Raw genomic sequence first — 25,123 nt, forward strand, 5'->3', positions numbered from 1 at the left:
CCAAAGATGATGCTGCCAAAGTCAGTGAAAGAGGTAGTTGAGATATTGGATGCGATAAAAATTGATAGAGGTACTAGAAAGCCTGGCTGTACTTAAATAAGCCACCAGGACTGGATGGGATGCATCCTAGGACGCTGAGGGAAGTAAAGGTGGAATTGCAGAGGTACGGGCCATAATCTTCCAATCCTCCTCAGATATGGGGGTGGATCCAGAGGGCTGGAGAATTGCAAATGTTACACCATTGTTCACAAAAAAGGGTGTAAGGATAAACCCAGCAACTACAGGCCAGTCAGTTTAACCTCGGTAGTGGGGAAGCTTTTAGAAACAATAATCTGGGACAAAATTAAAGTCACTTGGACAAGTGTGGATTAATTAAAGGAAGTCACCACGGATTTGTTAAAGGCAAGTCGTGTTTAACCAACTTGATCGAGTTTTTTGATGAGGTAACAGAAGGTTGATGAGGGCAATGCGGTTGACATAGCGTACATGGGTTTCCAAAAGGCGTTCGACAAAGTGCCACATAATAGGTTACCAGCAAAGTTGAAGCCCATGGAATAAAAGGGACAGTGGCAGCATGGATACAAAATTGGCTAAATGACAGGAAACAGTAGTTGTGAACGGTTGTTTTTCGGACTGGAGGAGGGTATACAGTGGTGTTCCCCAGTGGTCGGTACTAGGACCGCTGCTTTTCTTGATATACATTAATGATTTGGATTTGAGTGTACAGGGCACAATTTCAAAATTTGCAGATGACACAAAACTCAGAAATATAGCGATAGACTTCAAGTGGACATAGACAGGCTGGTGGAATGGGCAGACACGTGACAGATGAAGTTTAACGCAGAAAAATGCAAAGTGATACAGTTTGGTGGGAAGATCGAGGAGATGCAATATAAACTAAAGGGTACAATTATAAAGTGGGTGCATGAACAGAGAGACCTGGGGGTATATGTGCACAAATCGTTGGAAGATGGCAGGGCAGGTTGAGAAAGCGGTTAAAAACACACGGGATCCTGAGCTTCATAAATAGAGGGAGAGAGTACAAAAGTGTGGAAATTATGATGAACCTGTATAAAACATTGGTTCGGCCACAACTGGAGCATTGTGTCCAATTCTGGGCACCACACTTTAGGAAGGATGTGAAGGTTTTAGAGAGGGTGCAGAAAAGATTTACAAGAATGATTCCTGGAATGAGGGACTTCAGTTACCTGGATAGACTGGAGAAGCTGGGGTTGTTCTCCTTGGAGCAGAGAAGGTTGAGAAGAGATTTGATAGAGGTGTTCAAAATCATGAGGGGTCTAGACAGAGTAGATAGAGAGAAACTGTTCCCATTGGCAGAAGGGTGGAGAACCAGAGGACACAGATTTAAGGTGATTGGCAGAAAATCCAAAGGCGACATGAGGAAAAACTTTTTTATGCAGCGAGTGGTTAGGATCTGGAGTGCACTGCCTGAAAGGGTGGTGGAGGTAGACTCAATCGCAGCTTTCAAAAGGGAATTGGATAAGTACTTGAAAGAAAAACATCTGCAGGGAAAGGGGGGGGGGACTAACTGAAATGCTCCTGGACAGCTGGCATGGGCACAATGGGTCGAATGGCCTTCTATATGCTGTAACAATTCTATGATTTATATAGCACCTTTCACAACCTTGAAGTCCCCAAGTGTTGCACAGCCAATTAAGTAATATAATCAATGTTGCAATGTAGAAAACAGCAGCCAATGTGTGTACAGCAAGCTCCCACAAACAGCAATGTGATAATGACCAGATAATCTGATTTTAGTGATGTTGGTTGAGGGATAAATATTGGCCCCAGGGAGAACTCTACTGCTCTTCAAAATACTACCATGGAATCTTTTACATTCATCAGAGAGAGCAGACGGGGCCTCGGTTTAATATCTCATCAAAAAGAGACAGTACCACCGACAATGCAGCACTCCTCAGCACTGCACTGGAGTGTCAGCCTGAATTACGTGCTCAAGTCCCCGGAGTGGGACTCGAACCTACGACCTTCTGGCTCAGATGAGAAAATGCTACCCACTGACCTACAGCTGGCACTGGGGGGGGGGGGGGGGGGGGGGGGGGCGCTAAGTCAATCAAACTCACGTGTGGGTATCAGGGAATCCAGTGAAGGTCCAGCTTAGTTGAAAACTGGCTACTCTGACCATCTGGCATGAGATCATTCTGAACTGAACAAGTAATCTTCGAAATGGTCTCACCTGTATAACACGTCTGCTTAAACCAGTTCTGTCTGCAAGTTTCTGGAGTGTTTGTGCATCTGGATTGTTGTCTTGCGAAAACTGTGCTTGCATTATCTGAAACACAAAATTAATTGCATGTTGTTAGACAAGTTTCCTAGTAATTAACATTGCATAGCTGCCCAATTTTAAATCTATTTGGCAAAGTAGAGTCTTCAGTCCAAGAAGATCCCGCTTGTGCCAATGTAATATTTCCCTCCCAAACTTAAAAAATGTTACACATGAATTTAGCTTTTAATTTGCATCAGTAGGCGTCCAGCTTCATAGAGATCTTGCATTTATATAGCATCATTCACGGCCGCAAGACGCCCCAAAGCACTTAATTATTTTAAGTGCAATCACTGTTGTAATGTATGAAATGCAGCAGCCAATTTGCACACAGCAAGCTCCCATTTAGCCCCTCGAGCCTGCTCTGCCATTCAATGAGATCATGGCTGATCGTCCAAACTCAGTACCCTGTCCCTGCTTTCTCCCCATATCCCTTTAGCCTTAAGAAATATCTCAAACTCCTTCTTGAATATATTTAATGAATTGGCCTCCACTGCCTTCTGTGGTAGAGAATTCCACAGGTTCACCACTCTCTGGGTGAAGAAATTCCTCATCTTGGTCCTAAATGACTTACCCCTTATCCTTAGACTGTGACCCCTGGTTCTGGACTCCCGGGCCATCGGGAACATCCTTCCTGCATCTAGTCTGTCTAGTCCTGTTAGAATTTTATAAGTTTCAATGAGATCCCCTCTCATTCTTCTAAATTCCAGCAAGTATAAGCCCAATTGACCCAATCTCCCCTCATAAGTCATTCCTGCCATCCCAGGTATCAGTCTGGTGAATCTGGTGAATGACCCGTTGGTTGAGGGTTGAGTATTGGCCAGGACATTGGAGTGGGGGGGGGGGGGGTTCTCATCTGCTCTTCTTCAAAATATAGTGCCATTGGATCTTTCACGTTCACCCGAGGGGGGCAGGCAGGGCCGCGGTTGAACGTCTCATCTGAAACATGGAGCCTGCTCCATTATAATTAGACATAGAAGCCCTATCTCCTTTTAATCCCAATTCCCAGAGCTTTTAAAATGAAATCTCCAGTTATCTCAACTTCCACTTATACAGCGCCTTTAACATAGTGAAACATCCCAAGGCACTTCACAGGAGCAATCACCAAACAATAATAGAAACTGAGGCAGGGGTCACAGTCTAAGGATAAGGGGTAAGCCATTTAGGACAGAGATGAGGAGGAATTTCTTCACCCAGAGAGTGGTGAACCTATGGAATTCTCTACCACAGAAAGCAGTTGAGGCCAATTAATTAAATATATTCAAGAAGGAGTTAGATGTATTTCTTAAGGCTAAAGGGATCAAGGGATATGGGGAGAAGGCAGGGACAGGGTACTGAATCTGGATGATCAGCCATGATCGCATTGAATGGCGGAGCAGGCTCGAGGGGCCGAATGGCCTGTTTCTATGTTTCAAAGGAGGTGGTATTAGAACAGGTGACCAAAAGCTTGGCAAGAGGTAGGTTTTAAGGAGCATCTTAGAAAAAAAGCAAAGGCTTAGGGAGGGAATTCCAGATTTTAGGGCCTAGACAGCTGAAGGCACAGCTGGCAATGATGCACTAGTGGTCAGAGTTCACAGAGCATCGATAGGCTTCTGGGCAATTCGTAGCACATCCTCCACTCTGTACAAAACAAATATTCCAGATTCATTTTTTACTGGCTTAGCTCACAAGATTCTGTCCCCTTGGTTGGGGATTCTCCTACCAGCAGGGGTAATGTACCTGGCCAAGCCCCTGATCAGATCACCCTTTAATCTCCGGGAACGCAACCCAGTTTTCCCCCCCCCCCTCCGTCAGTCTCACCACAGTTCAGTCCTTTTATTCTATGCATAGTGATGAATTTCCACTTTCTCCCAAGAATAGGGTGCCGATACAATAAAACTAAACATAATAGAGAGAGGGGTTTGACCAGTGCCCTGTATAATGGCAATACCACTTTTATATCAAGTGCCTCTTGTGATAAGCCTCTCACATTCCATCAGGGCTCGATTACCTTGCTGGTCCAAAACAGGTTTTGAGTGTCATATCTACCCCACCGGTTAGTGTATCCCGATTGGACATTAGAATTAGGAAGGAGTACAAAATGTACACTTCACGTGTTCACCTGCATCTGGCAGTGAGTCTGCCCGCTTAATTATTTTGCTCTTTCACAATTACACAGGATGTTCAGCACAGGAACAGGCCATTCGTTCCAGCTGGTCCATGCCAGCATTTATGCTCCATACGAGTCCCCCTCCTTCCTCTTCCTCTCACCCCAACATAACCTATCCATTCCTCCCTCAGGTACTTACCTAGCTTCCTCTTAAATTGATTTACCTCAACCACTCCACATGGTAGCGAGTTAACCATTCTGAGTAATGAAGTTTCTCCTGAATTCCCCATTCGACTTTAGTGACTATCTTACATTTATGGCCCCTAGTTTTGTTCTCTCCTCACAAGTGGAAACATCTACCCCATCAAACCCTTCATAATTTTAGGCCTTTATTAGGTCAGCCCTCACCTCAGCCTTCTCGTCATACTTGTGAATCTTTTTTGCACCTTCTCCAGTGCCTCTTATTTTTATCATATGGAGGAGATCAGTCCATATATTAGTTCAGTATCACTTAGATATACCCGCCGCCCCTCGAGATCAAATGTCACTAATCACTAATTAATCCTTGGGACACCATCTCACGGTCCACCAATCTACAGAACGTCCCTTTTATCTAACTCACTTGTCTTGTGCCTCCCAACTAGATTCCTAACCATGCGTTTAGCTCCAGTGTGCAATTTCTTCCACAGAAGCTTAATGGCTTTCTGAAAATCCAGGTACATGACAGAAAAGGATCCTCTAGCTACCACCTCAATCAAGAGTCTTAGAACTGCACGGAGTTGGACATGACCGGTTTCGTAACAGCACACCAATTCTCCGAGTGGCCGAGCAAGCCAGTCAGTCAGTCATATCAAACTCAGGGCAACCAAGGATGGACAATAAATGCTGGCCTTGCCAGTGACACCCAGATCCAAAGAACAAGTAGAAAAATAAATCCCCAATTTCCTTGCCCATTTATTGTTTTTAAAATCCACCTTAAAAAAAAATATACAACTGTGTCTGGAGCTCTGTCCTGCTTCAATCCCATTATTTTAACAATTATGTTTCTGTTGAGATTAATCCTTGTTCCTTTCTTGCCCCACGCCCCCACCCCCCCCCCCCCCTCTGGCATCATCACCTCCTCCCTGAAGGCCAAAGCAATTAGGGTCTTGCTCCTCAAGTCAGTTTTTAAACTGGATGCGTGGTCTTCCCCCTACTAGCCTATCGAGTGAGTGCTGCACTGCTGGAGGGGTCGTCTTTGGACAGAACATAAGAACATAAGAAATAGGAGCAGGAGTAGGCCAATCGGCCCCTCGAGCCTGCTCCGCCATTTAATAAGATCATGGCTGATCTGATCCTAACCGCCAATCCACTATCACAGAACCATCTCCTGAATCTAACAGAATTAGACACACGAAATAGGAGCAGGATCAGGCTACACGGCCCCTGGGCCCGCTCCAATACCCACAGGGCCATGTCCGATCCGAACCTAGACTCGTGTCCAAATTCCTGCCTGCTCCCCGTAACCCTTAATTCCCTTTACTTCTAGGAAACTGTCTATTTCTGTTTTAAATTTATGTAATGATGTAGCTTCTACAGCTTTTTGGGGCAGCATATTCCATGGACCTACCACCCTCTGAGTGAAGTAGTTCCTCCTCATCTCAGTTTTGAAAGAGCAGCCCCTTATTCTAAGACTATGCCCCCTAGTTCTAGTTTCACCCATCATCGGGAATATCCTCCCCGCATCCACCCGATCCAACCCCTTCACAATCTTATATGTTTCAATAAGATCACCTCTCATTCTTCTGAACTCCAATGAGTAGAGTCCCAATCTACTCAACCTCTCCTCATATGTCCATCCCCTCATCACCGGGATTAACCGAGTGAACCTTCTTTGTACTGACTCGAGAGCAAGTATGTCTTTTCGTAAGTATGGACACCAAAACTGTATGCAGTATTCAAGGTGCGGTCTCACCAATACCTTGTACAACTGAAGCAATACCTCCCTATTTTTATATTCTATCCCCCTAGCAATGAAAGCCAACATTCCATTGGCCTTCTTAATCACTTGCTGCACCTGCATACTAACCTTTTGAGTTTCGTGCACCAGGACCCCCAGATCCCTTTGTACTTCAGTACTTTCCAGTTTCTTGCCATTAAGATAATAACTTGCTCTACGATTTTTCCTGCCAAAGTGCATAACCTCACACTTTCCAGTATTGTATTCCATCTGCCAAATCTCTGCCCACTTACTTAGCCTGTCGATGTCCCCTTGCAGGTTTTTTTTAATGTCCTCCTCACTACTTTCCCTCCCATCTTAGTATCATCTGCAAACTTTGATATGTTACACTCGGTTCCCTCCTTCAAATCGTTAATATAGATTGTGAAGAGTTGGGGACCCAGCACTGACCCCTGCGGAACACCACTAGTTGCTGATAGCCAGTCTGAGAATGAACCATTTATCCCAACTCTCTGCCTTCTGTTAGATAGCCAATCCTCTATCCATGCCAGAATATTACCCCCAATCCCATGATTTTTTATCTTAAGCAATAATCTTTTGTGTGGCACCTTGTCAAATGCCTTTTGGAAGTCTAAATACACTACGTCCACTGGTTCCCCTTTATCCACCCTATACGTTACTTCCTCAAAGAACTCCAGCAAATTTGTCAAACATGACTTCCCCTTCATAAAACCATGCTGACTTTGTCCTATTAAATGATTATCCAAATGTCCTGTTACTGTCTCCTTAATAATGGACTCCAAAATTTTACCTACCACAGATGTTAGGCTAACCGGTCTATAGTTTCCAGCCTTCTGTCTACTGCCCTTTTTAAATAAGGGTGTTACATTAGCAGTTTTCCAGTCTGCCGGGACCTTTGCTGAGTCCAGGGAGTTTTGGAAAATTACCAATGCATCCACAATCCCTACCGCCACTTCCCTCAAGACCCTAGGATGTAAGCCATCAGGTCCAGGTGATTTATCCACCTTGAGTCCCATTATTTTACCGAGTACCACTTCCTTAGTGATTTTGATCGTGTTTGGCTCCTCCCCCCCCATAGCCCCCTGTTTGTCCAGTGTTGGGATATTCTTAGTGTCCTCTACTGTAAAGACTGATACAAAATATTCATAGTGTTTTTGCCATCTCCATATTTCCCACCATTAATTTCCCGGTCTCATCCTCTAAGGGACCAACATTTACTTTAGCCACCCTTTTTCTTTTTATATAACTATAAAAACTCTTACTACAGTATCGGTTTTTATATTTTTTGCTAATTTACCTTCATAATCTATCTTCCCTTTCTTAATCAATCTTGTTGTTATTTTTTGCTGTCTTTTAAAGTTTTCCCAATCCTCTATCCTCCCACTAGATTTGGCTACCTTATATGCCCTTGTTTTTAGTTGAATACTATCCTTAATTTCTTTACTTAGCCACAGATGGCTGTCTTTTCTTTTACACCCTTTTCTTCTCAGTGGAATATATATTTTTTGGAAGTTGTAAAATAACTCCTTGAATGTACACCACTGACCATGTATCGTCTTACCCTTTAATCTATTTTCCCAATCCACTCTACTCAATTCCGCTCTCATACCTTCATAGTCTCCTTTATTCAAGCTTAGCACGCTTGTTTGAGATCCAACCTTCTCACCCTCTAATTGAATATGGAATTCAACCATGTTATGGTCACTCATTCCAAGGGGATCCTTTACTAGGACATTTTTAATTAATCCTGTCTCATTACACAGGACCAGATCTAAGGTTGCTTGCCCCCTGGTCGGTTACTGCTCAAGAAACCCATCCCTAATACACTCAATGAACTCATCCTCAAGGCAGCCTGCCCAATTTGATTTGTCCAATTAATATGATAGTTAAAATCCCCCATAATTATAGATGTTCCCTTATTACAAGCCTTAACTATTTCCTGATTGATACTCCGTCCAACATAGTTGCAACTGTTCAGAGGCCTATAGATTACGCCCACTAGTGTTTTTTTCCCCCCTTATTATTCCTTACCTCCACCCAAACGGTTTCATTATCCTGATCTTTTGACCCAATATAATTTCTCTGTATTACAGTGATTCCTTCCTTTATTAACATAGCCACCCCACCTCCCCTCCCTTCCTGCCTGCCTGTCCTTCCTGATCGTTAAGTAACCTGGTATGTTTAATTCCCAGGCATTGTCACCCTGCAGCCATGGTTCTGTAATGGCCACAAGATCATACCCATATGTAGTTATTTGTGCCATTAACTCGTCTATTTTGTTACGAATGCTACGTGCATTCAGATCGAGAACTTTCAAATATGTTTTGTGACACTTAGTTCCTGCTTTTGCCCTTTTTATTACTTTACCTTTTACTCCATACCTTCTGCCCCTTCCTGACACGCTCTGGTTTTTAATTTCCCCACTGCTACCTAAGTCTATGACCTTCTCTGTTGTCATTTTTATTATTTGCTCTCTAGGAACCTCCCCCCCACTAGTTAGTTTAAAGCCCGCTCTACAGCCCTAGTTATATGATCCGCCAGGACTCTAGTCCCAGCCCTGGCCAAGTGAAGCCCGTCCCAACGGAACAGCTCCCTCCTGCCCTAATACTGGTGCCAGTGTCCCAGGAAGCAAAACCCATTTCTCCCACACCAGTCTTTGAGCCACGCATTTAACTCTCTAATTTTATTTGTCCTAGCCAAATTCGCTCGTGGCTCAGGTAATAATCCAGAGATTATTACCCTTGAGGTTCTGTTTTTTAATTTGACCCCTAGCTGTTCATACTCCTTTAACAGAACCGGCTTCCTAGTCCTATCTACGTTGTTTGTACCAACATGGACCACGACAACTGGATCCACCCCCTCCCACTGCAAGTTTCTTTCCAGCCCAGAGGAGATGTCCTTAACCCTGGCACCGGGTAGGCAACACAGCCTTCGGGACTCTCGCTTTTGGCTGCAGAGAACTCTATCTATCCCCCTAATAATACTATCTCGGTGGGTGTAAAAAGATCCCACACCACTATTTTGAAGAGCAGGGGAGCTCTCCCCAGTGTCATGGCCAATATTTATCCCTCATCATTTCATTGCTGTTGAGCTTGCTGTGCGCAAATTGGCTGCTGCATTCCCTACATTACAGTGACTGCACTTAAAGTCTGTAAAGTGCCTTGGGACGTCCCAAGTTCATGAAATACGCTTTATAAATGGAAGCTCTCTCTCTTCTTTACTGGTCCCAACCCACAGCGTCAGCTCAGAAACACCCATTTTGCCTTTCAAAGGACACACACACTTACTTTCTTGAATAGGCTCCACTGTTTTTTTTTTTCCCCCCATACCAGCTACACAAACTAGTAACTCTTTCACCGTGGAAACCTCACTCACCAATATGGAACGTGCGTCAGCGTACAGTCTGAAGTGGTGTCTTCAACAGAGTAGCACAAAGACTGTCTCCTGCATCTTTCACTTGAACAATAATAGTGGCGCTCATGAATTCACCATCATGGTGTCGGCCCGTAGCTCAGTTGGCAGCGCTCTCGCTGCAGAGTCAGAAGTTTGTGGGTTCAAGTCCCACTTGAGGCTTGAGCACAAAAATATAAGCCAACACTCCAGGGCAGTACTGAGGGAGTGCTGCACTGTTGGAGGTGCCGTCTTTCAGATGTTAAACCGAGGCCCCGTCTGCTCTCTCTCAGGTGGACGTAAGAGATCCCACAGCACTATTTCAGAGAAGAGTAGGGGAGTTCTCCCCAGTGTCCTGAGGCCAATATTTATCCCTCAATCAACATAAACAGATTATCTGGTCATTATCACATTGCTGTTCATGGGAGCTTACAGAGCACAAATTGGCTGCCGCGTTTCCTACATTACAACAGTGACCACACTTCAAATAAAAAAAGTACTTCATTGGTTGTCAAGCACTTTGGGACGTCCGGTGGTCGCGAAAGGCGATATGGAAATGCAAGTCTTTCTTTTCTTTTTTTTTTAGCATCTTAAGTAATCAACTCCTGAAACATGATGCTCAACTTGGGCATCACCACTGACCAGTCACTAACCTATGAAAACCAATTTACTGAGAACCCAAAACAACCCAAATCACCAACCTTGCTGGATCTACTGGGGAGTAAATGCCTTCACTTTTCACTCCGTGCTCAAGTTGCAGGGCTCGCTCACCACACACTAAGCTGGTGGATACTCAACTACACGATACTGTGCGGCACGTTGCACCCTACTCCTCGCCATGGTTACTTGTTCTCTAGAATATAGCTCCTTCACATTTTCATTGTTCAGGAGTTTGCAAAATTGGTAAATATACTAGAGACAAAACCAGGTTGCCAATTCACTCAGATTTGTTCTATTCACCACCAATGCGCTTCCCTTCAAAGACGCCCAATATGGTCAACCTTTCCTGGTTCATTTGATTTTTCATTAACTCATTGACAAAGTGGACAACAGATGCTCCTCTAAAATCACCAATTCATCTCCGTCCCACGATTCCACTGGCCACGTTGGAGTCAGGCACTGCTCAACCGCTCTCAAACGGGACAGGAACAGTCCATCTCAAATCTTCACCCATGGGGCCTCAACAAATGTCCTTGCGGACAAATACAAACCATGTCCCACATCGTTGAATCAATGCCCACTAAATTATCTGGTCCAATGCAAGCAAACAAACACTTCTGTCCCTTCAAAATAAAAAACTAAAGCTAATCCAAAAGGAACGATGGGCCAAATGGCCTCCTCTGTGCTGTAAGATTCTAGGATTATATAAAGAAAGCAGTGGTAGAGAAGCAGAGCAAGGATTTAAAAACTTGAAAGAGGAAGAGAGGGAGGCAATGGAAAGTTAGTTACCTGGAGCTGATCTGCTGTGAAGCTGGTCCGTGCTCGTTTTGTTGGCTTGGGGTGATTCACATCTTGGTCCGTTGGTAATGCTCCTTCCACACTTACTCCATTCCCTGCAAGAATTCAGTTACAATCTCAAATTGTGCAAAAGAACCTTTCCATGATTTACATAAAACAACATTGCACACAACACTGTTTCGCAATACATCATTGTGTGCGATCCACTTGTCCCCCCAATTCAAAATTCTGATCTACAAATCCCTCTCTACTGTGCATTCCCCACACAGTTGTGACACTCTGGCCTCCTGTACATCCCATACTCCTTAGCTACTTCTTACTTGTACACAAAAGCGCGAATCCCAAAACTTTTGCCAATTCTCAGGCTGTAAAAAAGGGCCTTAAAATTTCCCTTGACCATGCATTTGTTCAACTCTCAATCACCTCTACTCCTGCTCATCGTCTCCCCTATGCTAAACTACATTAATATTGGCACAAGACAAGTCCAAATTGCTGTAGGAAACTGTCACATTGGTTTATAATCAAATTGAAAAGGTTGCGCTGCAATTAAGAACTTTCAAAACATGCTGGCGCTCACGTTACAAGCTGATAAACTGTGTGTAACCTTCATTTTACAGGGAAGGAGAATGCAATTTATTAAAATGCAATGAAATTTCTATTGCTTTTAGTTTGCTATGAAAAATGATTATAGTGTAAGATACAAACTATCCAGAAAGCCATTAACTGGAAAAAAAATTGCAATTCAATGCTTCTCATATACTCTTCATGGATTTTTTAGCAGCCAAGTTTTGTACTACTGCATGCTATTTTAGTTAATGAAAACTAACTTCTATTTCACCTTTTAATCCAAAAACAGTTAAAAAAGTTATTCTTGGCGGTATTATAAACCCCATACAAAAAAACAGCAGGAACACAAGTGCTCTTGTTATGATCTCAATAAAGATCATCTGCAGAAGAGGCCACAGTGAATCAAGTATTCATCTTAAAACGTTTTCTCCTTTTCCTAAGAAAACTAAAATTTCCATTCCTTGAAATTAAGAGGGAAATTAAACCCAGATGAGTGCATTTAATGTCCCAATTACAGGGTCAGAAATTTTCTCCAATACTTTTGGCCAAGGTTTGCAAAGAATAAAGCAGAACCTCAAAAAAAAAAAAGTAATAATCTCTGGATTGTTACCTGAACCACGCACAAATTGGCATAGGGACAAACAGATTAGAGGTTTAAATGCGTGGCTCAAAGAGTGGTGTGGGAGGAAGGGGTTTCGGTTCATGGGGCACTGGTGCCAGTACTGGGGGAAGAGGGAGCTGTTCCGTTGGGACGGGCTCCACTTAAACCAGGCTGGGACCAGTGTCCTGTTGAACCAAATAACTAAGACGTGGCTTTAAACTAATGATGAAGGGGATGTGGGAGGATTCAGGAAAGAGTAAATTTAAAAGCAGCAAGAGAAATGTCAAGGCTCTAGAGCAGAGTAGAGTTTTGGGTAAAAATAAGCAGAGTGGGTCAGGAAGGGACAGGCAGAGTAACAAAGGTAATAGGGCATCAGTGACTAAGGTGACATCAGGGAAAAATAGAAATAAGTCAAAGCTAAAGTCACTGTATCTGAATGTGCGAAGCATTCACAACAAAATAGATGAATTAATAGTGCAAATAGAAATCAATAGGTTTGATCTAATAGCCATTAAGGAGACATGGCTGCAATGTGGCCAAGGTTGGGAACTAAATATTCCAGGATACTTAACCTTTAGAAGAGATAGGCAAAATGGAAGAGGAGGAGGAGTAGCCCTGATAATAAAAGGATGGGATAAAGACGAGAGAGAAAGGATCTTAGCTCCAAAAATCAAGTGGAGTCAGTTTGGGTGGAGCCAAGAAACAGCAAGGGGCAGAAAACATTGGTGGGAGTGGTTTATAGGCCCCCAAACAGTAGTTGTAACATAGGGTAGAGTATAAAAATCAGGACATTAGAGGCACATGTAACAAGGGTAATACAGTAACCATGGGGGACTTTAATCTACATATAGACAGGGCAAACCAAATTTGCAGTAATAGTGTGGAGGACGAATTAATGGAATGTATGCAAGATAGTTTTCTAGACAGGATGTTGAGGAACCAACTAGAATCGGGCTATTTTAGAAAATGAGAAAGGGTTAATTAATAACCTTGTAGTAAAGGGGCCTTTAGGGAAGAGTGACCATAATATGAGATTGAGTTTGAAAGTGATTTACAGGAAACTTTGTGCTATCCGGCACCGACGGGACAGAGCTGTTGCCGTTCCCTCAAAACTGCCGGACACACCAGCGCTAATGTTGAAAGATACGGAAGCTTCTGAGCTCCGTATTGGTCAACAAACCCTAACAGCTTCTAAACAGTCCAAGCGTCTCTGTAGCTTAGCAACAGCTTCAACAGACCTTGCTGAGCTTGACTGTTGAGGATAAAAGCAACGAGAAAAAAAAACATAACGAAAACGGCTCCTGATTTTTGCCGGTGGCTCGAGCATTCCGGACAGTTAGCCTCCGGATAACACAAAGTTTTCTGTAGTTAAATCCGGAACTAGGGTCTTAATCTAAACAAAGCAAACTACATAGGTATGAGGGGCAAGTTGGCTAAGGTAGATTGGGAAACTACATTAAATGGTATGACGGTAGACAAGCAATGGCTAGCATTTAAAGAATTAATATATAATTTACAAAAAATACATTCCTTTAAGGCACAAAAAAACCCTCAGGAAAAATGGTCCAACCGTGGTTAGCAAGTTAAAGATAGTATTAGATCAAAGGAAGAGGCTTATAATGTTGCCAAAAATAGTAAGCCTGAGGATTGGGAGGATTTTTAGAATTCAGCAAAGGAGGACCAAGAAATTGATAAAGAAAGTGAAAATAGAATGTGAGAGTAAACTAGTGAGAGATATAAAAACAGACTGTAAAAGCTTCTATAGGTATGTAAAAAGGAAAAGATTAGTGAAAGTAAATGTGGGTCCCTTACAGGCTGAGACAGGAGAAATTATAATGGGGAATAAGGAAATGGGAGAGAAATTAAACAAATACTTTGCATCTGTCTCCACGGAAGACGACGCAAAAAACTTCCGGAAATAGTGGAGAACCAAGGGTCGAGCGAGAATGAGGAACTGAAAGAAATTAGTGTTAGTAAAAAAATACTGGAGAAATTAATGGGACTGAAAGCCCGCATCCTAGGGTTTTAAAAGAGGTGGCTAGAGAGATAGTGGATGCATCGGTTGTCATCTTCCAAAATTCCAAAGATTGGAAGGTAGCAAATGTAACCCCACTATTTAAGAAAGGAGGGAGAGAGAAAACAGGGAACTACAGACCAATTAGCCCAACATCAGTAGTAGGGAAAATGCTAGAATCTATTATTAAGGATGCAGTAACAGGGCACTTGGAAAATAATAGATTGGGCAGAGTCAACACAGGTTTATGAAAGGGAAATCATGTTTGACAAATCCGTTAGAATCTTTTGAGGTTGTAACTAGCAGAATAGATAAGGGAAACCAGTGGATGTGGTGTATTTGTATTTTCAGAAGGCATTCGATAAGGTGCCACACAAGAGGTTATTAAACAAAATTAGGACTCATAGGATTGGGGTAATATAGTAGCATGGATTGAGGATTGGTTAACAGACAGAAAACAGTAGGAATAAACAAATCATTTTTGGATTGGCAGGCTGTAACTAGTGGGGTACTGCAAGGATCAGTGCTTGGGCCTCAGCTATTCACAATCTATATCAATGATTTGGATGAGGGGACTAAAAGTAACATAGAAACATCGAAGATAGGAGCAGGAGGCCATTTAGCCCCTTGAGCCTGCTCCGCCATTCAATGAGATCATGGCTGATCATCCAAACTCAGTACCCTGTCCCTGCCTTCTCCCCATATCCCTTGATCCCTTTAGCCTTAAGAAATATATCCAACTCCTTCTTGAATATATTTAATGAATTGGCCTCAACTGCCTTCTATGGTAGAGAATTCCACAGGTTCACCACTCTCTGGGTGAAGAAATTCCTCCTCATCTCTGTCCTAAATGGCTTACCCCTTATCCTTAGACTGTGACCCCTGGTTCTGGACTCCCCTGCCATCGGGAACATCCTTCCTGCATCTAGTCCTGTTGGAATTTTATAAGTTTCAATGAGATCCCCTCTCATTCTTCTAAACTCCAGCAAGTAGAAGCCCAATCGACCCAATCTCTCCTCATGTCATTCCTGCCATCCCAGGTATCAGTCTGGTGAATCTCCACTGCACTCCCTCCATGGCAAGAACATCCTTCCTCAGATAAGGTGACCAAAACTGCACACAATACTCAAGGTGCCGTCTCACCAAGGCCCTGTACAACTGCAGCAAGACATCCTTGCTCCTGTACTCGAATCCTCTCGCTACGAAGGCCAACGTACCATTTGCCTTCTTAACCGCCTGCTGCACCTGCATGCTTACCTTCAGCGACTGGTGCACAAGGACACCCAGGTCTCGTTGCACTTCCCCTTCTCCCAATCTATTGCCGTTCAGATAATCTGCCTCCCTGTTTTTGCCACCAAAGTGGATAACCTCGCATTTATCCACATTATACTGCATCTGCTATGCATCTGCCCAATCACCCAACCTGTCCAAATCATACTGGAGTTTCTCAGCATCCTCCTCACGGCACACACGCCCACCCAGCTTTGTGTCATCGGCAAACTTGGAGATATTACATCTAGTTCCCTCGCCTAAATCATTAATATATATTGTGAATAGTTGGGGTCCTAGGACCGATCCCTGCGGTACCCCACTAGTCACTGCCTGCCACTCGGAAAAAGACCCATTTATTCCAACTCTTTGCTTCCTGTCTGCCAACCAGTTCTCTATCCAAGTCAGTACCTTGCTCCCAATCCCATGTGCCTTAACTTTACACGTTAATCTCTTATGCGGGACCTTATCGAAAGCCTTCTGAAAGTCCAGATACACCACATCCACTGGTTCTCCCTTATCTATTCTACCAGTTACATCCTCAAAAAATTCCAGTAGATTAGTCAAGCACGATTTACCTTTTGCAAATCCATGTTGACTTTGTCTGATCCTGTCACTATCCAAGTTTGCTAATGATACAAAGTTAGGTAGGAATGCAAGTTGTGAGGAGGATGCAAAGAGGCTTCAAGGGGATATTGGCAAGCTAAGTGAGTAGGCAAGAACATGGCAAATGGAATATTATGTGGAGAAATGTGAAGTTATCCACTTTGGTAAGAAAAATAGAAAAGTAGACTTTTTTAAATAGAGAGGTTGGGAAATGTTGGTGTTCAGAGGGACCTGGGTGTCCTTGTACACAAATCACTGAAAGTTAACATGCAGGTACAGCAAGCAATTAGGAAAGCAAATGGTATGTTGGCCTTAATTACAAGAGGATTTGAGTATAAGAGTAAAGACGTCTTACTGCAATTATATAGGGCCCTGGTGAGACCACACCTGGAGTATTGTGTACAGTTTTGGTCTCCTTACCTAAGGAAGGATATACTTGCCATAGAGGGAGTGCAACGAAGGTTCACCAGACTGGTTCCTGGGATGGGGGGGGGATTGTCCTATGACAGATAGCATAGACCAGGCCTATAGTCTCTGGCATTTAGAAGAATGAGAGGTGATCTCATTGAAACATACAAAATTCTTACAGGGTAGATGCATGGAGGATGTTTTGCCTGGCTGGGGAGTCTAGAACCAGGGACCGCAACCTCAGAATAAGGGATCTGCCATTTAGGACTGAGATGAGGAGAAATTTCTTCACTCAGAGGGTGGTGAATCTTTGGAATTCTCTACCCCAGAGGGCTGTGGAGGCTCAGTCGTTGAGTATATTCAAGACAGAGATCGATAGATTTTTGAATATTAAGGGAATCAAGGGATATGGGGATAGTGCAGGAAAGTGGAGATGAGGTAGAAGATCAGACATGATCTTATTGAATGGGGGAGCAGGCTCGAGGGGCCAAATGGCCAACTCCCACTCCGATTTCTTATGTTATGTATTAGAAAAAAAATCATTAAAATGCAGTACAGAAAGCAATCTTCCCCTTGTGCTGCGTTTCAACGGGATCTATCTACCCCAATGCCACTTCCTGGATCCTATTAGATTCTTCTTGTTCAAAATACTTATCCCATGCCCATTTAAATTACATTTATCGTCTCTGCCTCAATAGTCACTTGTAACAAAGCAATGCATGTTCCAATTACCAGGAAGATGCAGAGTGCTGGGGTTGCGGGTGGGAGAAATCTTAGCCCTTCCACTTGGCAAATAATATTCCTCAGTTTGTACTCCTTCCTCCATCAAAAAGGAGTGTAAAGTATCTTTGGTACTCCTGCATTCTAACCCCATTACGTACTCCCAACTTCTCTGTGCCAATGAGAAACCATAGAAACATAGAAAATAGGAGCAGGAGTTGGCCATTCGGCCCCTCGAGCCTGCTCTGCCATTCAATGAGATCATGGCTGATCATCCAAATTCAGTACCCTGTCCCTGCTTTCTCCCCATATCCCTTGATCCTTAAGAAATATATCTAACTCCTTCTTGAATATATTTAATGAATTGTCCTCTACTGCCTTCTGTGGTAGAGAATTCCACAGGTTCACCACTCTCTGGGTGAAGAAATTCCTCCTCATCCCAGTCCTAAATGGCTTACCCCTTATCCTTAGACTGTGAGCCCTGGTTCTGGGCTCCCCTGCCATCGGGAACATCCTTCCTGCATCTAGTCTGTCCAGTCCTGCTAGAATTTTATAAGTTTCAATGAGATCCCCTCTCAATCTTCTAAACTCGTGAGTATAAGCCCAATCGACCCAATCTCCCCTCATACGTCATTCCTGCCATCCCAAGTATCAGTCTGGTGAATCTTCGCTGTACTCCCTCCATGGCAAGAATGTCCTTCCTCAGATAAGGCGACCAAAACTGCACACAATACTCAAGGTGCGGTCTCAGCAAGGCCCTGTACAACTGTAGCAAGACATTCTTGTTCCTGTACTCAAACCCTCTCGCTACGAAGGCCAACATACCATTTGCCTTCTTAACTACCTGCTGCACCTGCATGCTTACCTTCAGTGACTGGTGCACAAGAACACCCAGGTCTCTTTGCACTTCCCCTTCTCCCAATCTATTGCCATTCAAATAATAGTCTGCCTTCCTGTTTTTGCCACCAAAGTGGATAACCTCACATTTATCCACATTATAGTGCATTTGCCATGTTTCTGCCCAATCACCCAACCTGTCCAAATCGTACTGGAGTTTCACGACATCCTCCTCACAGCATACCCTCCCACCCAGCTTTGTGTCGTCTGCAAATTTGGAGATATTACATCCAATTCCCTCGTCCTGATCATCATTAATAGTGAACAGCTGGGGTCCTAGGACCGATCCCTGCGGTACCCCACTAGTCACTGCCTGCCACTCTGAAAACGACCTGTTTATTCCAACTCTGCTTTCTATCCGCCAACCAGTTCTCTATCCACATCAATACCTTGCCCCCAATCCCATGTGCCTTAATTTTGCATGCTAATCTCTTATGCAGGACCTTATCGAAAGCCTTCTGAAAGTCCAAATATACCACATCCACTGGTTCTCCCTTATCTATTTTCAAATCAAATCAACTCAACTCAACTTTTATTGTCATTGTTAGTGCACAAGTGCAGTACAACGAAATGTAGGCTTGCGGCTCCCGAGAATGTACAATTTGGATTAGGACACTTAAACATTTCAACATACATTTGTACATATATATTAGCATAAATATGACAATAAAGTGCATTGGCAGATGTGCAGGCTTTAGTGTTTATTTGTGGAGTTCAGTAGGATGACAGCCCTGGGAAAGAAGCTGTTCCTAAATCTGGTCGTACGGGTGCGAATGCATCTGTAGCGTCTTCCAGATGGTAGGAGGGTGAACAGACTGTGGCTGGGGTGGGTAGGGTCTTCGATGATGGACCGTGCCCTCCGTAGGCAGCGTTTCTGATATATATATGTTCTATGGTCGGTAGCCGGGTGCTGGTAATGCGCTGGGCAGTTTTGACTACCCGCTGCAGGGCTTTCCGGTCATGGGAGCTACAGCTGCCGTACCATACCGTGATACAGTTTGTCAGGATGCTCTCTATAGTGCAGCGGTAGAAGTTAGAGAGGATCGGGGGTGACAGATTACATCCCTTCAGCCTCAAGAAATATAGGCGCTGCTGGGCCTTCTTCACCAGAGAGGAGGTGTTGAGGGACCAGGAGAGGTCTTCCGTGATGTGGACTCCGAGGAACTTAAAGCTGGCCACCCTTTCCACCTCCGCCCCATTGATGTGGATGGGGGTGTGACTTCCGCCTTTGGACTTCCTGAAGTCCACGATTATTTCCTTTGTTTTCTTGGTGTTAAGGGCCAGGTTGTTGTCGGCGCACCACTTCACGAGATGCTGGACCTCCTCCCTGTAGGCTGACTCATCGTTGTTGGTGATCTGGCCTACTACCGTGGTGTCATCTGCAAACTTGATGATGGTGTTGGAACCATTAACAGCCACACAGTCGTGGGTGAAGAGGGAGTAGAGGAGAGGGCTCAGCACACATCCTTGTGGGGCCCCCGTGTTCAGGGTCGGGGGGGGGGGGGGGGGGGGGGGGAAGGTGTGGTTGCCTAATTTGACAGACTGGGGTCTGTTTGTTAGGAAGTCCAGGGTCCAGTTGCAGAGGGAAGTGTTCAGGCCAAGAGTTTGGAGTTTGGTGGCCAGCTTGTTGGGGACGAGAGAGTGTTGAATGCTGAGCTGTAGTCTATAAACAACATTCTGATGTAGGTCTCCTTACCATCTAGGTGATTCAGTGCCGAGTGTAGAGCAGTAGTGATTGCATCCTCCGTTGATCTGTTTGCCCGATAGGCAAACTGGTGTTGGTCAAGGGAGGCAGGAACACTGGCTTTGATGTGGGCTAAGACCAGTCTCGCGAAACACTTCATTATGATGGGTGTGAGTGCGACAGGTCGATAGTCGTTCAGACATGTCACAGCCGCTTGTTTAGGCACAGGAATGATGGTGGCGGTCTTGAAGCATGTAGGGACTACTGCCTGGGCCAATGACAGGTTGAAGATGGCGGTGAAGACATCAGCCAGCTGATCAGCACATTCCTCGAGTACCCATCCAGGGATGCTATCCGGTCCAGTAGCCTTCCGTGTGTTCACTCTGCGTAAAGCGCCCCTTACGTCGGAGGTCGACAGAGTGAGCACCTGGTCTTCCGGGGGTGGCAAGGCTTTGGTAGCCGGCTCCTTGTTGTCCCTGTCGAAGCGAGCGTAGAAGTTGTTAAGCTCCTCCGGGAGGGAGGCGTCGCTGACCGGGGGACTGGTGTTTTTGCCCTTGTAGTCAGTGATGGCCTGGATGCCTTGCCACATGCGCCGGGGGTCCGAGTTGTTGCGGAAGTGATCCTCTATCCGCAGTGTCTGTTTCCATTTGGCAGTCCCGATACCCTTTTTTAGGTTGGTCCTAGCTGCTCTGTAAGCCGCCGCGTCACCAGATTTAAATGCTGCGTCGCGTGCTTTCAACAGTGAGCAGACCTCTCCGTTCATCCAGGGTTTCTGGTTGGGGTATGACCTGATATTTTTGTGGGTCGTGACGACCTCGACGCAGCTGTTGATGTAGAATAGCACTGTGGATGCGTATTCCTCGATGTCATTGTGGGCAAACATGCCCCAATCAGTGCGTTCGAAGCAATCCTGAAGCTCCGATACTGCCCCCTCTGGCCATACTTTCACTGCTCTCATTGATGTTCTCCCTCTTTTGATGAGCGGTTTGTATGCCGGGGCTAGAAACAGGGAGAGGTGGTCAGACTTCCCAAGGTGGGGGGCAGGGAATGGCCTTGTAAGCGTCTACAATGCTCGTGTAGCCTTGATCCAGTGTGTTCTCCCCTCTTGTGGGGCAGGAGACATTCTGGTGGAATTTCGGTAGTACAGTTTTTAGGTTTGTGTGATTGAAGTCCCCCGCGACGATAAAAGCTCCGTCTGGGTGCGCAGTTTGTTGTTCGCTGATGGCCCTGTAGAGGTCCTTCAGTGCTAGTTTGGCATTAGCGTGTGGTGGGATGTAGACCGCAGTGATGATAACATTCGTGAATTCCCGAGGCAGGTAGAAGGGTCTGCACCTTACCATGAGGAATTCCAAATCAGCCGAGCAGGATCTATCAATTATATCACTGTTGGTGCACCAGGCATTGTTGGTGTAAATGCACAAACCGCCTCCCTTGCTCTTACCGGAGTCTGCAGTTCTGTCGGCACGGAAGACCGTGCGTCCTTCTAGTTGGATGGTGGTGTCAGGGATGCCATTGTTCAGCCAGGTTTCTGTGAAGATCATGGCGCAGCATTCCTTTGTCCTTTTCTGTGTGGTGAGGTCCAGTTTGATCTCATCCATTTTGTTCTCCAGTGACCTGACGTTGGCCAGGAAAATGCTTGGGAGGGAGGGTTTGTGTGGGGACCTCTTCAGCCTGTTTTGGATCCCTGCTCTCTTACCCCGCTTCGGCTTGCGTTCCCTGCGCGGTCTGCGCTGACTTCCGGCTGGGGAAGGACGCCACGCTGGTCCCGGGGGTCGGGCGATGTCGGGGGGCAGATCGATGTCGCCGAATTCGAGCTTCACGCAGTCGGCCCCGATGTCTAGGAGCGTCTGCCGGCTGTACAGTAGGTCAGCCTTTAATTCCCGGATCAGCAGTGTCCAGAAGAGACTCAGGAGGAGGGTGAAACCGTTCAGTCTCGGGAGAGACAAAGCCGCTGCGTCCGTGCGCGCCGCCATTTTTTATATGCAGTTACATTCTCAAAAGATTCCAGTAGGTTAGTCAAGCACGATTTACTTTTTGTAAATCCATGTCGACTTTGTCCGATCCTGTCACTGCTTTCCAAGTGCTCTGCCATTACATTTTTATAATGGACTCTAGCATTTTCCCCACTACCGATGTCAGGCTTACCAGTCTATAATTCCCCACTTTTTCTCTACCACCTTTTTGAATAGTGGGGTAACATTAGCTACCCTCCAATCCATGGGTACTGTTCCAGAGTCTATCGAGTTCTGGAAGATGATCAGCAATGCAACTACTATTTCTAGGGCCACTTCCTTAAGTACCCTAGGATGTAGATTATCAGGCCCTGGGGATTTATCAGCCTTCAGTCCCATCAATTTTCCCAACACCATTTCCCTACAAATACTGATTTCTTTCAGTTCCACCCTTTCATCAGACCCTATGTTCCCCGGCATCTCTGGGAGGTTATTTGTGTCCTCCTTTGTGAAGACAGAACCAAAATAGGTGTTTAGTTGGTCAGCCATTTCTTTGTTCCCCATTATAAATTCCCCTGATTCTGACTGCAAGGGACCTACGCTTGACATCACCAATCTTTTTCTCTTCACATATCTATAAAAGCTTTTACAGTCAGTTTTTATGTTCCCTGAAAGCTTACTCTCATATTCTATTTTCCCCTTCTTAATTAATCCCTTTGTCCTCCTTTGTCGAATCCTAAACTGCTCCCAATCCTCAGGATTATTGCTTTTTCTGGCCAATTTATATGTCCTCTCCTTGGATCTTATGCTATCCCTAATTTCCCTTGTTAGCCACGGTTGAGTCACCTTTTGTGTTTTATTTTTATACCAAACTGGGATGAACAAATTCTGTAGTTCATACATTCGGTCTTTGAATGTTTGCCATTGCCTATCCACCGTCAACCCTTTGAGTGACATTCCCCAATCAATCCTACCCAACTCGCTCCTCAGACCATCGTAGTTTCCTTTATTTAAATTTAGGACCCTAGTCTGAGTCAACTACTTCATGCTCCATCTTAATGAAGAATTCGATCATATTATGATCACTCCGACCCAAGGGGCCTCATACAACAAGATTGCTTATTAATCCTTTCTCATTACATAATACCCAGTCTAAGATGGCCTGATCTCTGGTTGGTTCCTCGACATATTGGTCCAAGAAATCATCCCGTAAACACTCCAGGAATTCCCCCGCCACAGTATTGTTACTAATTTGGTTAGCCCAATCTATATGTAGATTAAAGTCACCCATGATGACTACTGCGCCCTTATTGCACGCTTCCTTAATTTCCCTTTTAATGCTATCCCCAACTTCCGCCTTACTGTTTGGAGGTCTATATACCACTCCCACTAACGTTTTCTGCCCCTTAGTATTTCTCAATTCTACCCACACAGATTCCACATCAGAGCGAATATCCTTCCTTTCAATTGGGTTAATCCCTTCTTTAACCAGTAATGCTACCCCACCTCCTTTTCGCCTATCTTTCCTGAATATCAAATACCCCTGGATGTTGAGTTCCCAGCCTTGGCCATCTTTGAGCCATGTTTCCGTAATCCCAACCAAATCATATTCGTTTACCTCTTTGCGCAGCCAATTCATCCACCTTATTACAAATGCTCCTCGCATTAAGACACAAAGCCTTCAGGCTTGTTTTTTTAATGCTCTTAGACCTATTAGAATTCATATTTACTGTGGCCACGTTTGATTTAAACCGTTGACTTCTCAGACTACCACTTTTGTTTTTCTCCTTCCTATCTTTTGCTTTTATCCTCGTTTCCCTTTCCTCAGTCTCCCTGCTCAGGTTCCCAACCCCCTGCCATTTTAGTTTAAACCCTCCCCCAGAGCAGTAGCAAACACTCCCCCTAGGACATTGGTTCCAGCCCTGCCCAGGTGCAAACCATCCGGTTTGAACCGGTTCCAATGTCCCAGGAACTTGAATCCCTCCCCGAAGCCATCCTAGAACACGAATACTTTCACCACATGGACTGCTCACCACCACCTTCTCAAGGGCAATTGGGGATGGGCAATAAAGATTGGCTTTGCCAGCGACGACCACATCCCGTGAATAAATAACAAAAATTGATGCAACAATCTTGGGGAATGGAATGTTTTATAACTATTCATCAAGACAATACTAAAACAGTCCAGGATCTTCTCATGACCAGCATCTGAAGTGTCCCTTTAAAAATGTTAGTCCTAGTACAACAGGTAGAAATGGGTACAATAGCAAAATACTGCAGATGCTGGAAATCTGAAACAGCAAAAAATGCTGGAAGCACTCAGCAGGCCAGGCAGCATCTGTGGAGAGAGAAACAGAGTTAACGTTTCAGGTCTGGGACCCTTCATCAGAATTGGAAAAGTTAACTCGGTTTCTCTCTCCACAGACACTGCCTGGCCTGCCGAGTGCTTCCAGCACTTTGTTATTACAGGTAGAAATGGGTGGCATCCAGAGTCAATTTGCCACGCAAGATCCAACAAAGTCTATCCAGACCGTGAACATTCAGCTAAACCAAGTCAAGTTTCTAAAAAGCACAGCAACTTCACATGTTTAATTAGACTCAGCAATCCATCTGAAAAGCACTGGGATACCAACAAACAAAGTGTGACTAAACTCTAGGGCATCATAACAAAGGGAAGTTAATTGCATCAACATTTTTGGCTTTGCTTAGAGAAGCTTAACCCAAAAAAAAATTGGATTCCCATTACCTCATGAATCACTGGAGATGAATTTGAGTTTTAAAACAACCGTTATTGTTTTTCAAACTGCCCTTTTAGGGATTTGGATTGCCAAGCCACCGGGAATCACAGACTAATCTCCAGGGCACTGCCGCAAGCAATGCGTGAAAAAAAAAATCACAGGAGCATTAAAAAAGGGTTCAACAATTTCAGATAATAACCCCCGGCCCCGATCATATATATATTTTTTATCCACACTTTTGTTCTGTTCTTCGCTCTCCCACATGGCAGCTGTCTTTCACTCTGCCAGCACAATTCACACCCCATCTAGAGCCATCTTTCGTTTCTTAACCTGTCCCGTTACCATCTCCGCTCACCTTGAATGTCTCTCAATCTCTCCTGCCTTCTATCCCATCACAGACCTTCCCTTTTGTTCCTTCATCCCCTCCCCCATTTCCCAGCCCCTAAACTTGCTTTAAAATCTGTTCCA

General features: G+C 44.6%; 1 protein-coding gene across 7 annotated transcripts in view; it reads right to left on the reverse strand.

The window, feature by feature from the left end:
• The window catches only part of LOC147122419 (LIM/homeobox protein Lhx8-like), a 51,436-nt gene that overhangs the window by 10,982 nt on the left and 15,331 nt on the right, over positions 1-25,123 (reverse strand). For all 7 annotated transcript variants that reach the window (XM_085983565.1, XM_085983558.1, XM_085983559.1 and 4 more), the window contains 2 exons: positions 11,191-11,294; positions 2,216-2,311 (listed from right to left, as the gene is read on the reverse strand). In XM_085983565.1, coding sequence (XP_085839691.1) covers positions 2,216-2,311; positions 11,191-11,294 — 200 coding nt within the window. The remainder of the gene's footprint in view (positions 1-2,215; positions 2,312-11,190; positions 11,295-25,123) is intronic.

The sequence above is a fragment of the Somniosus microcephalus genome, chromosome 3 (assembly GCF_052327205.1).
Source record: "Somniosus microcephalus isolate GS21.2 chromosome 3, FLI_Smic_1.0, whole genome shotgun sequence".
NCBI classification, from domain to species: Eukaryota; Metazoa; Chordata; class Chondrichthyes; order Squaliformes; family Somniosidae; genus Somniosus; species Somniosus microcephalus.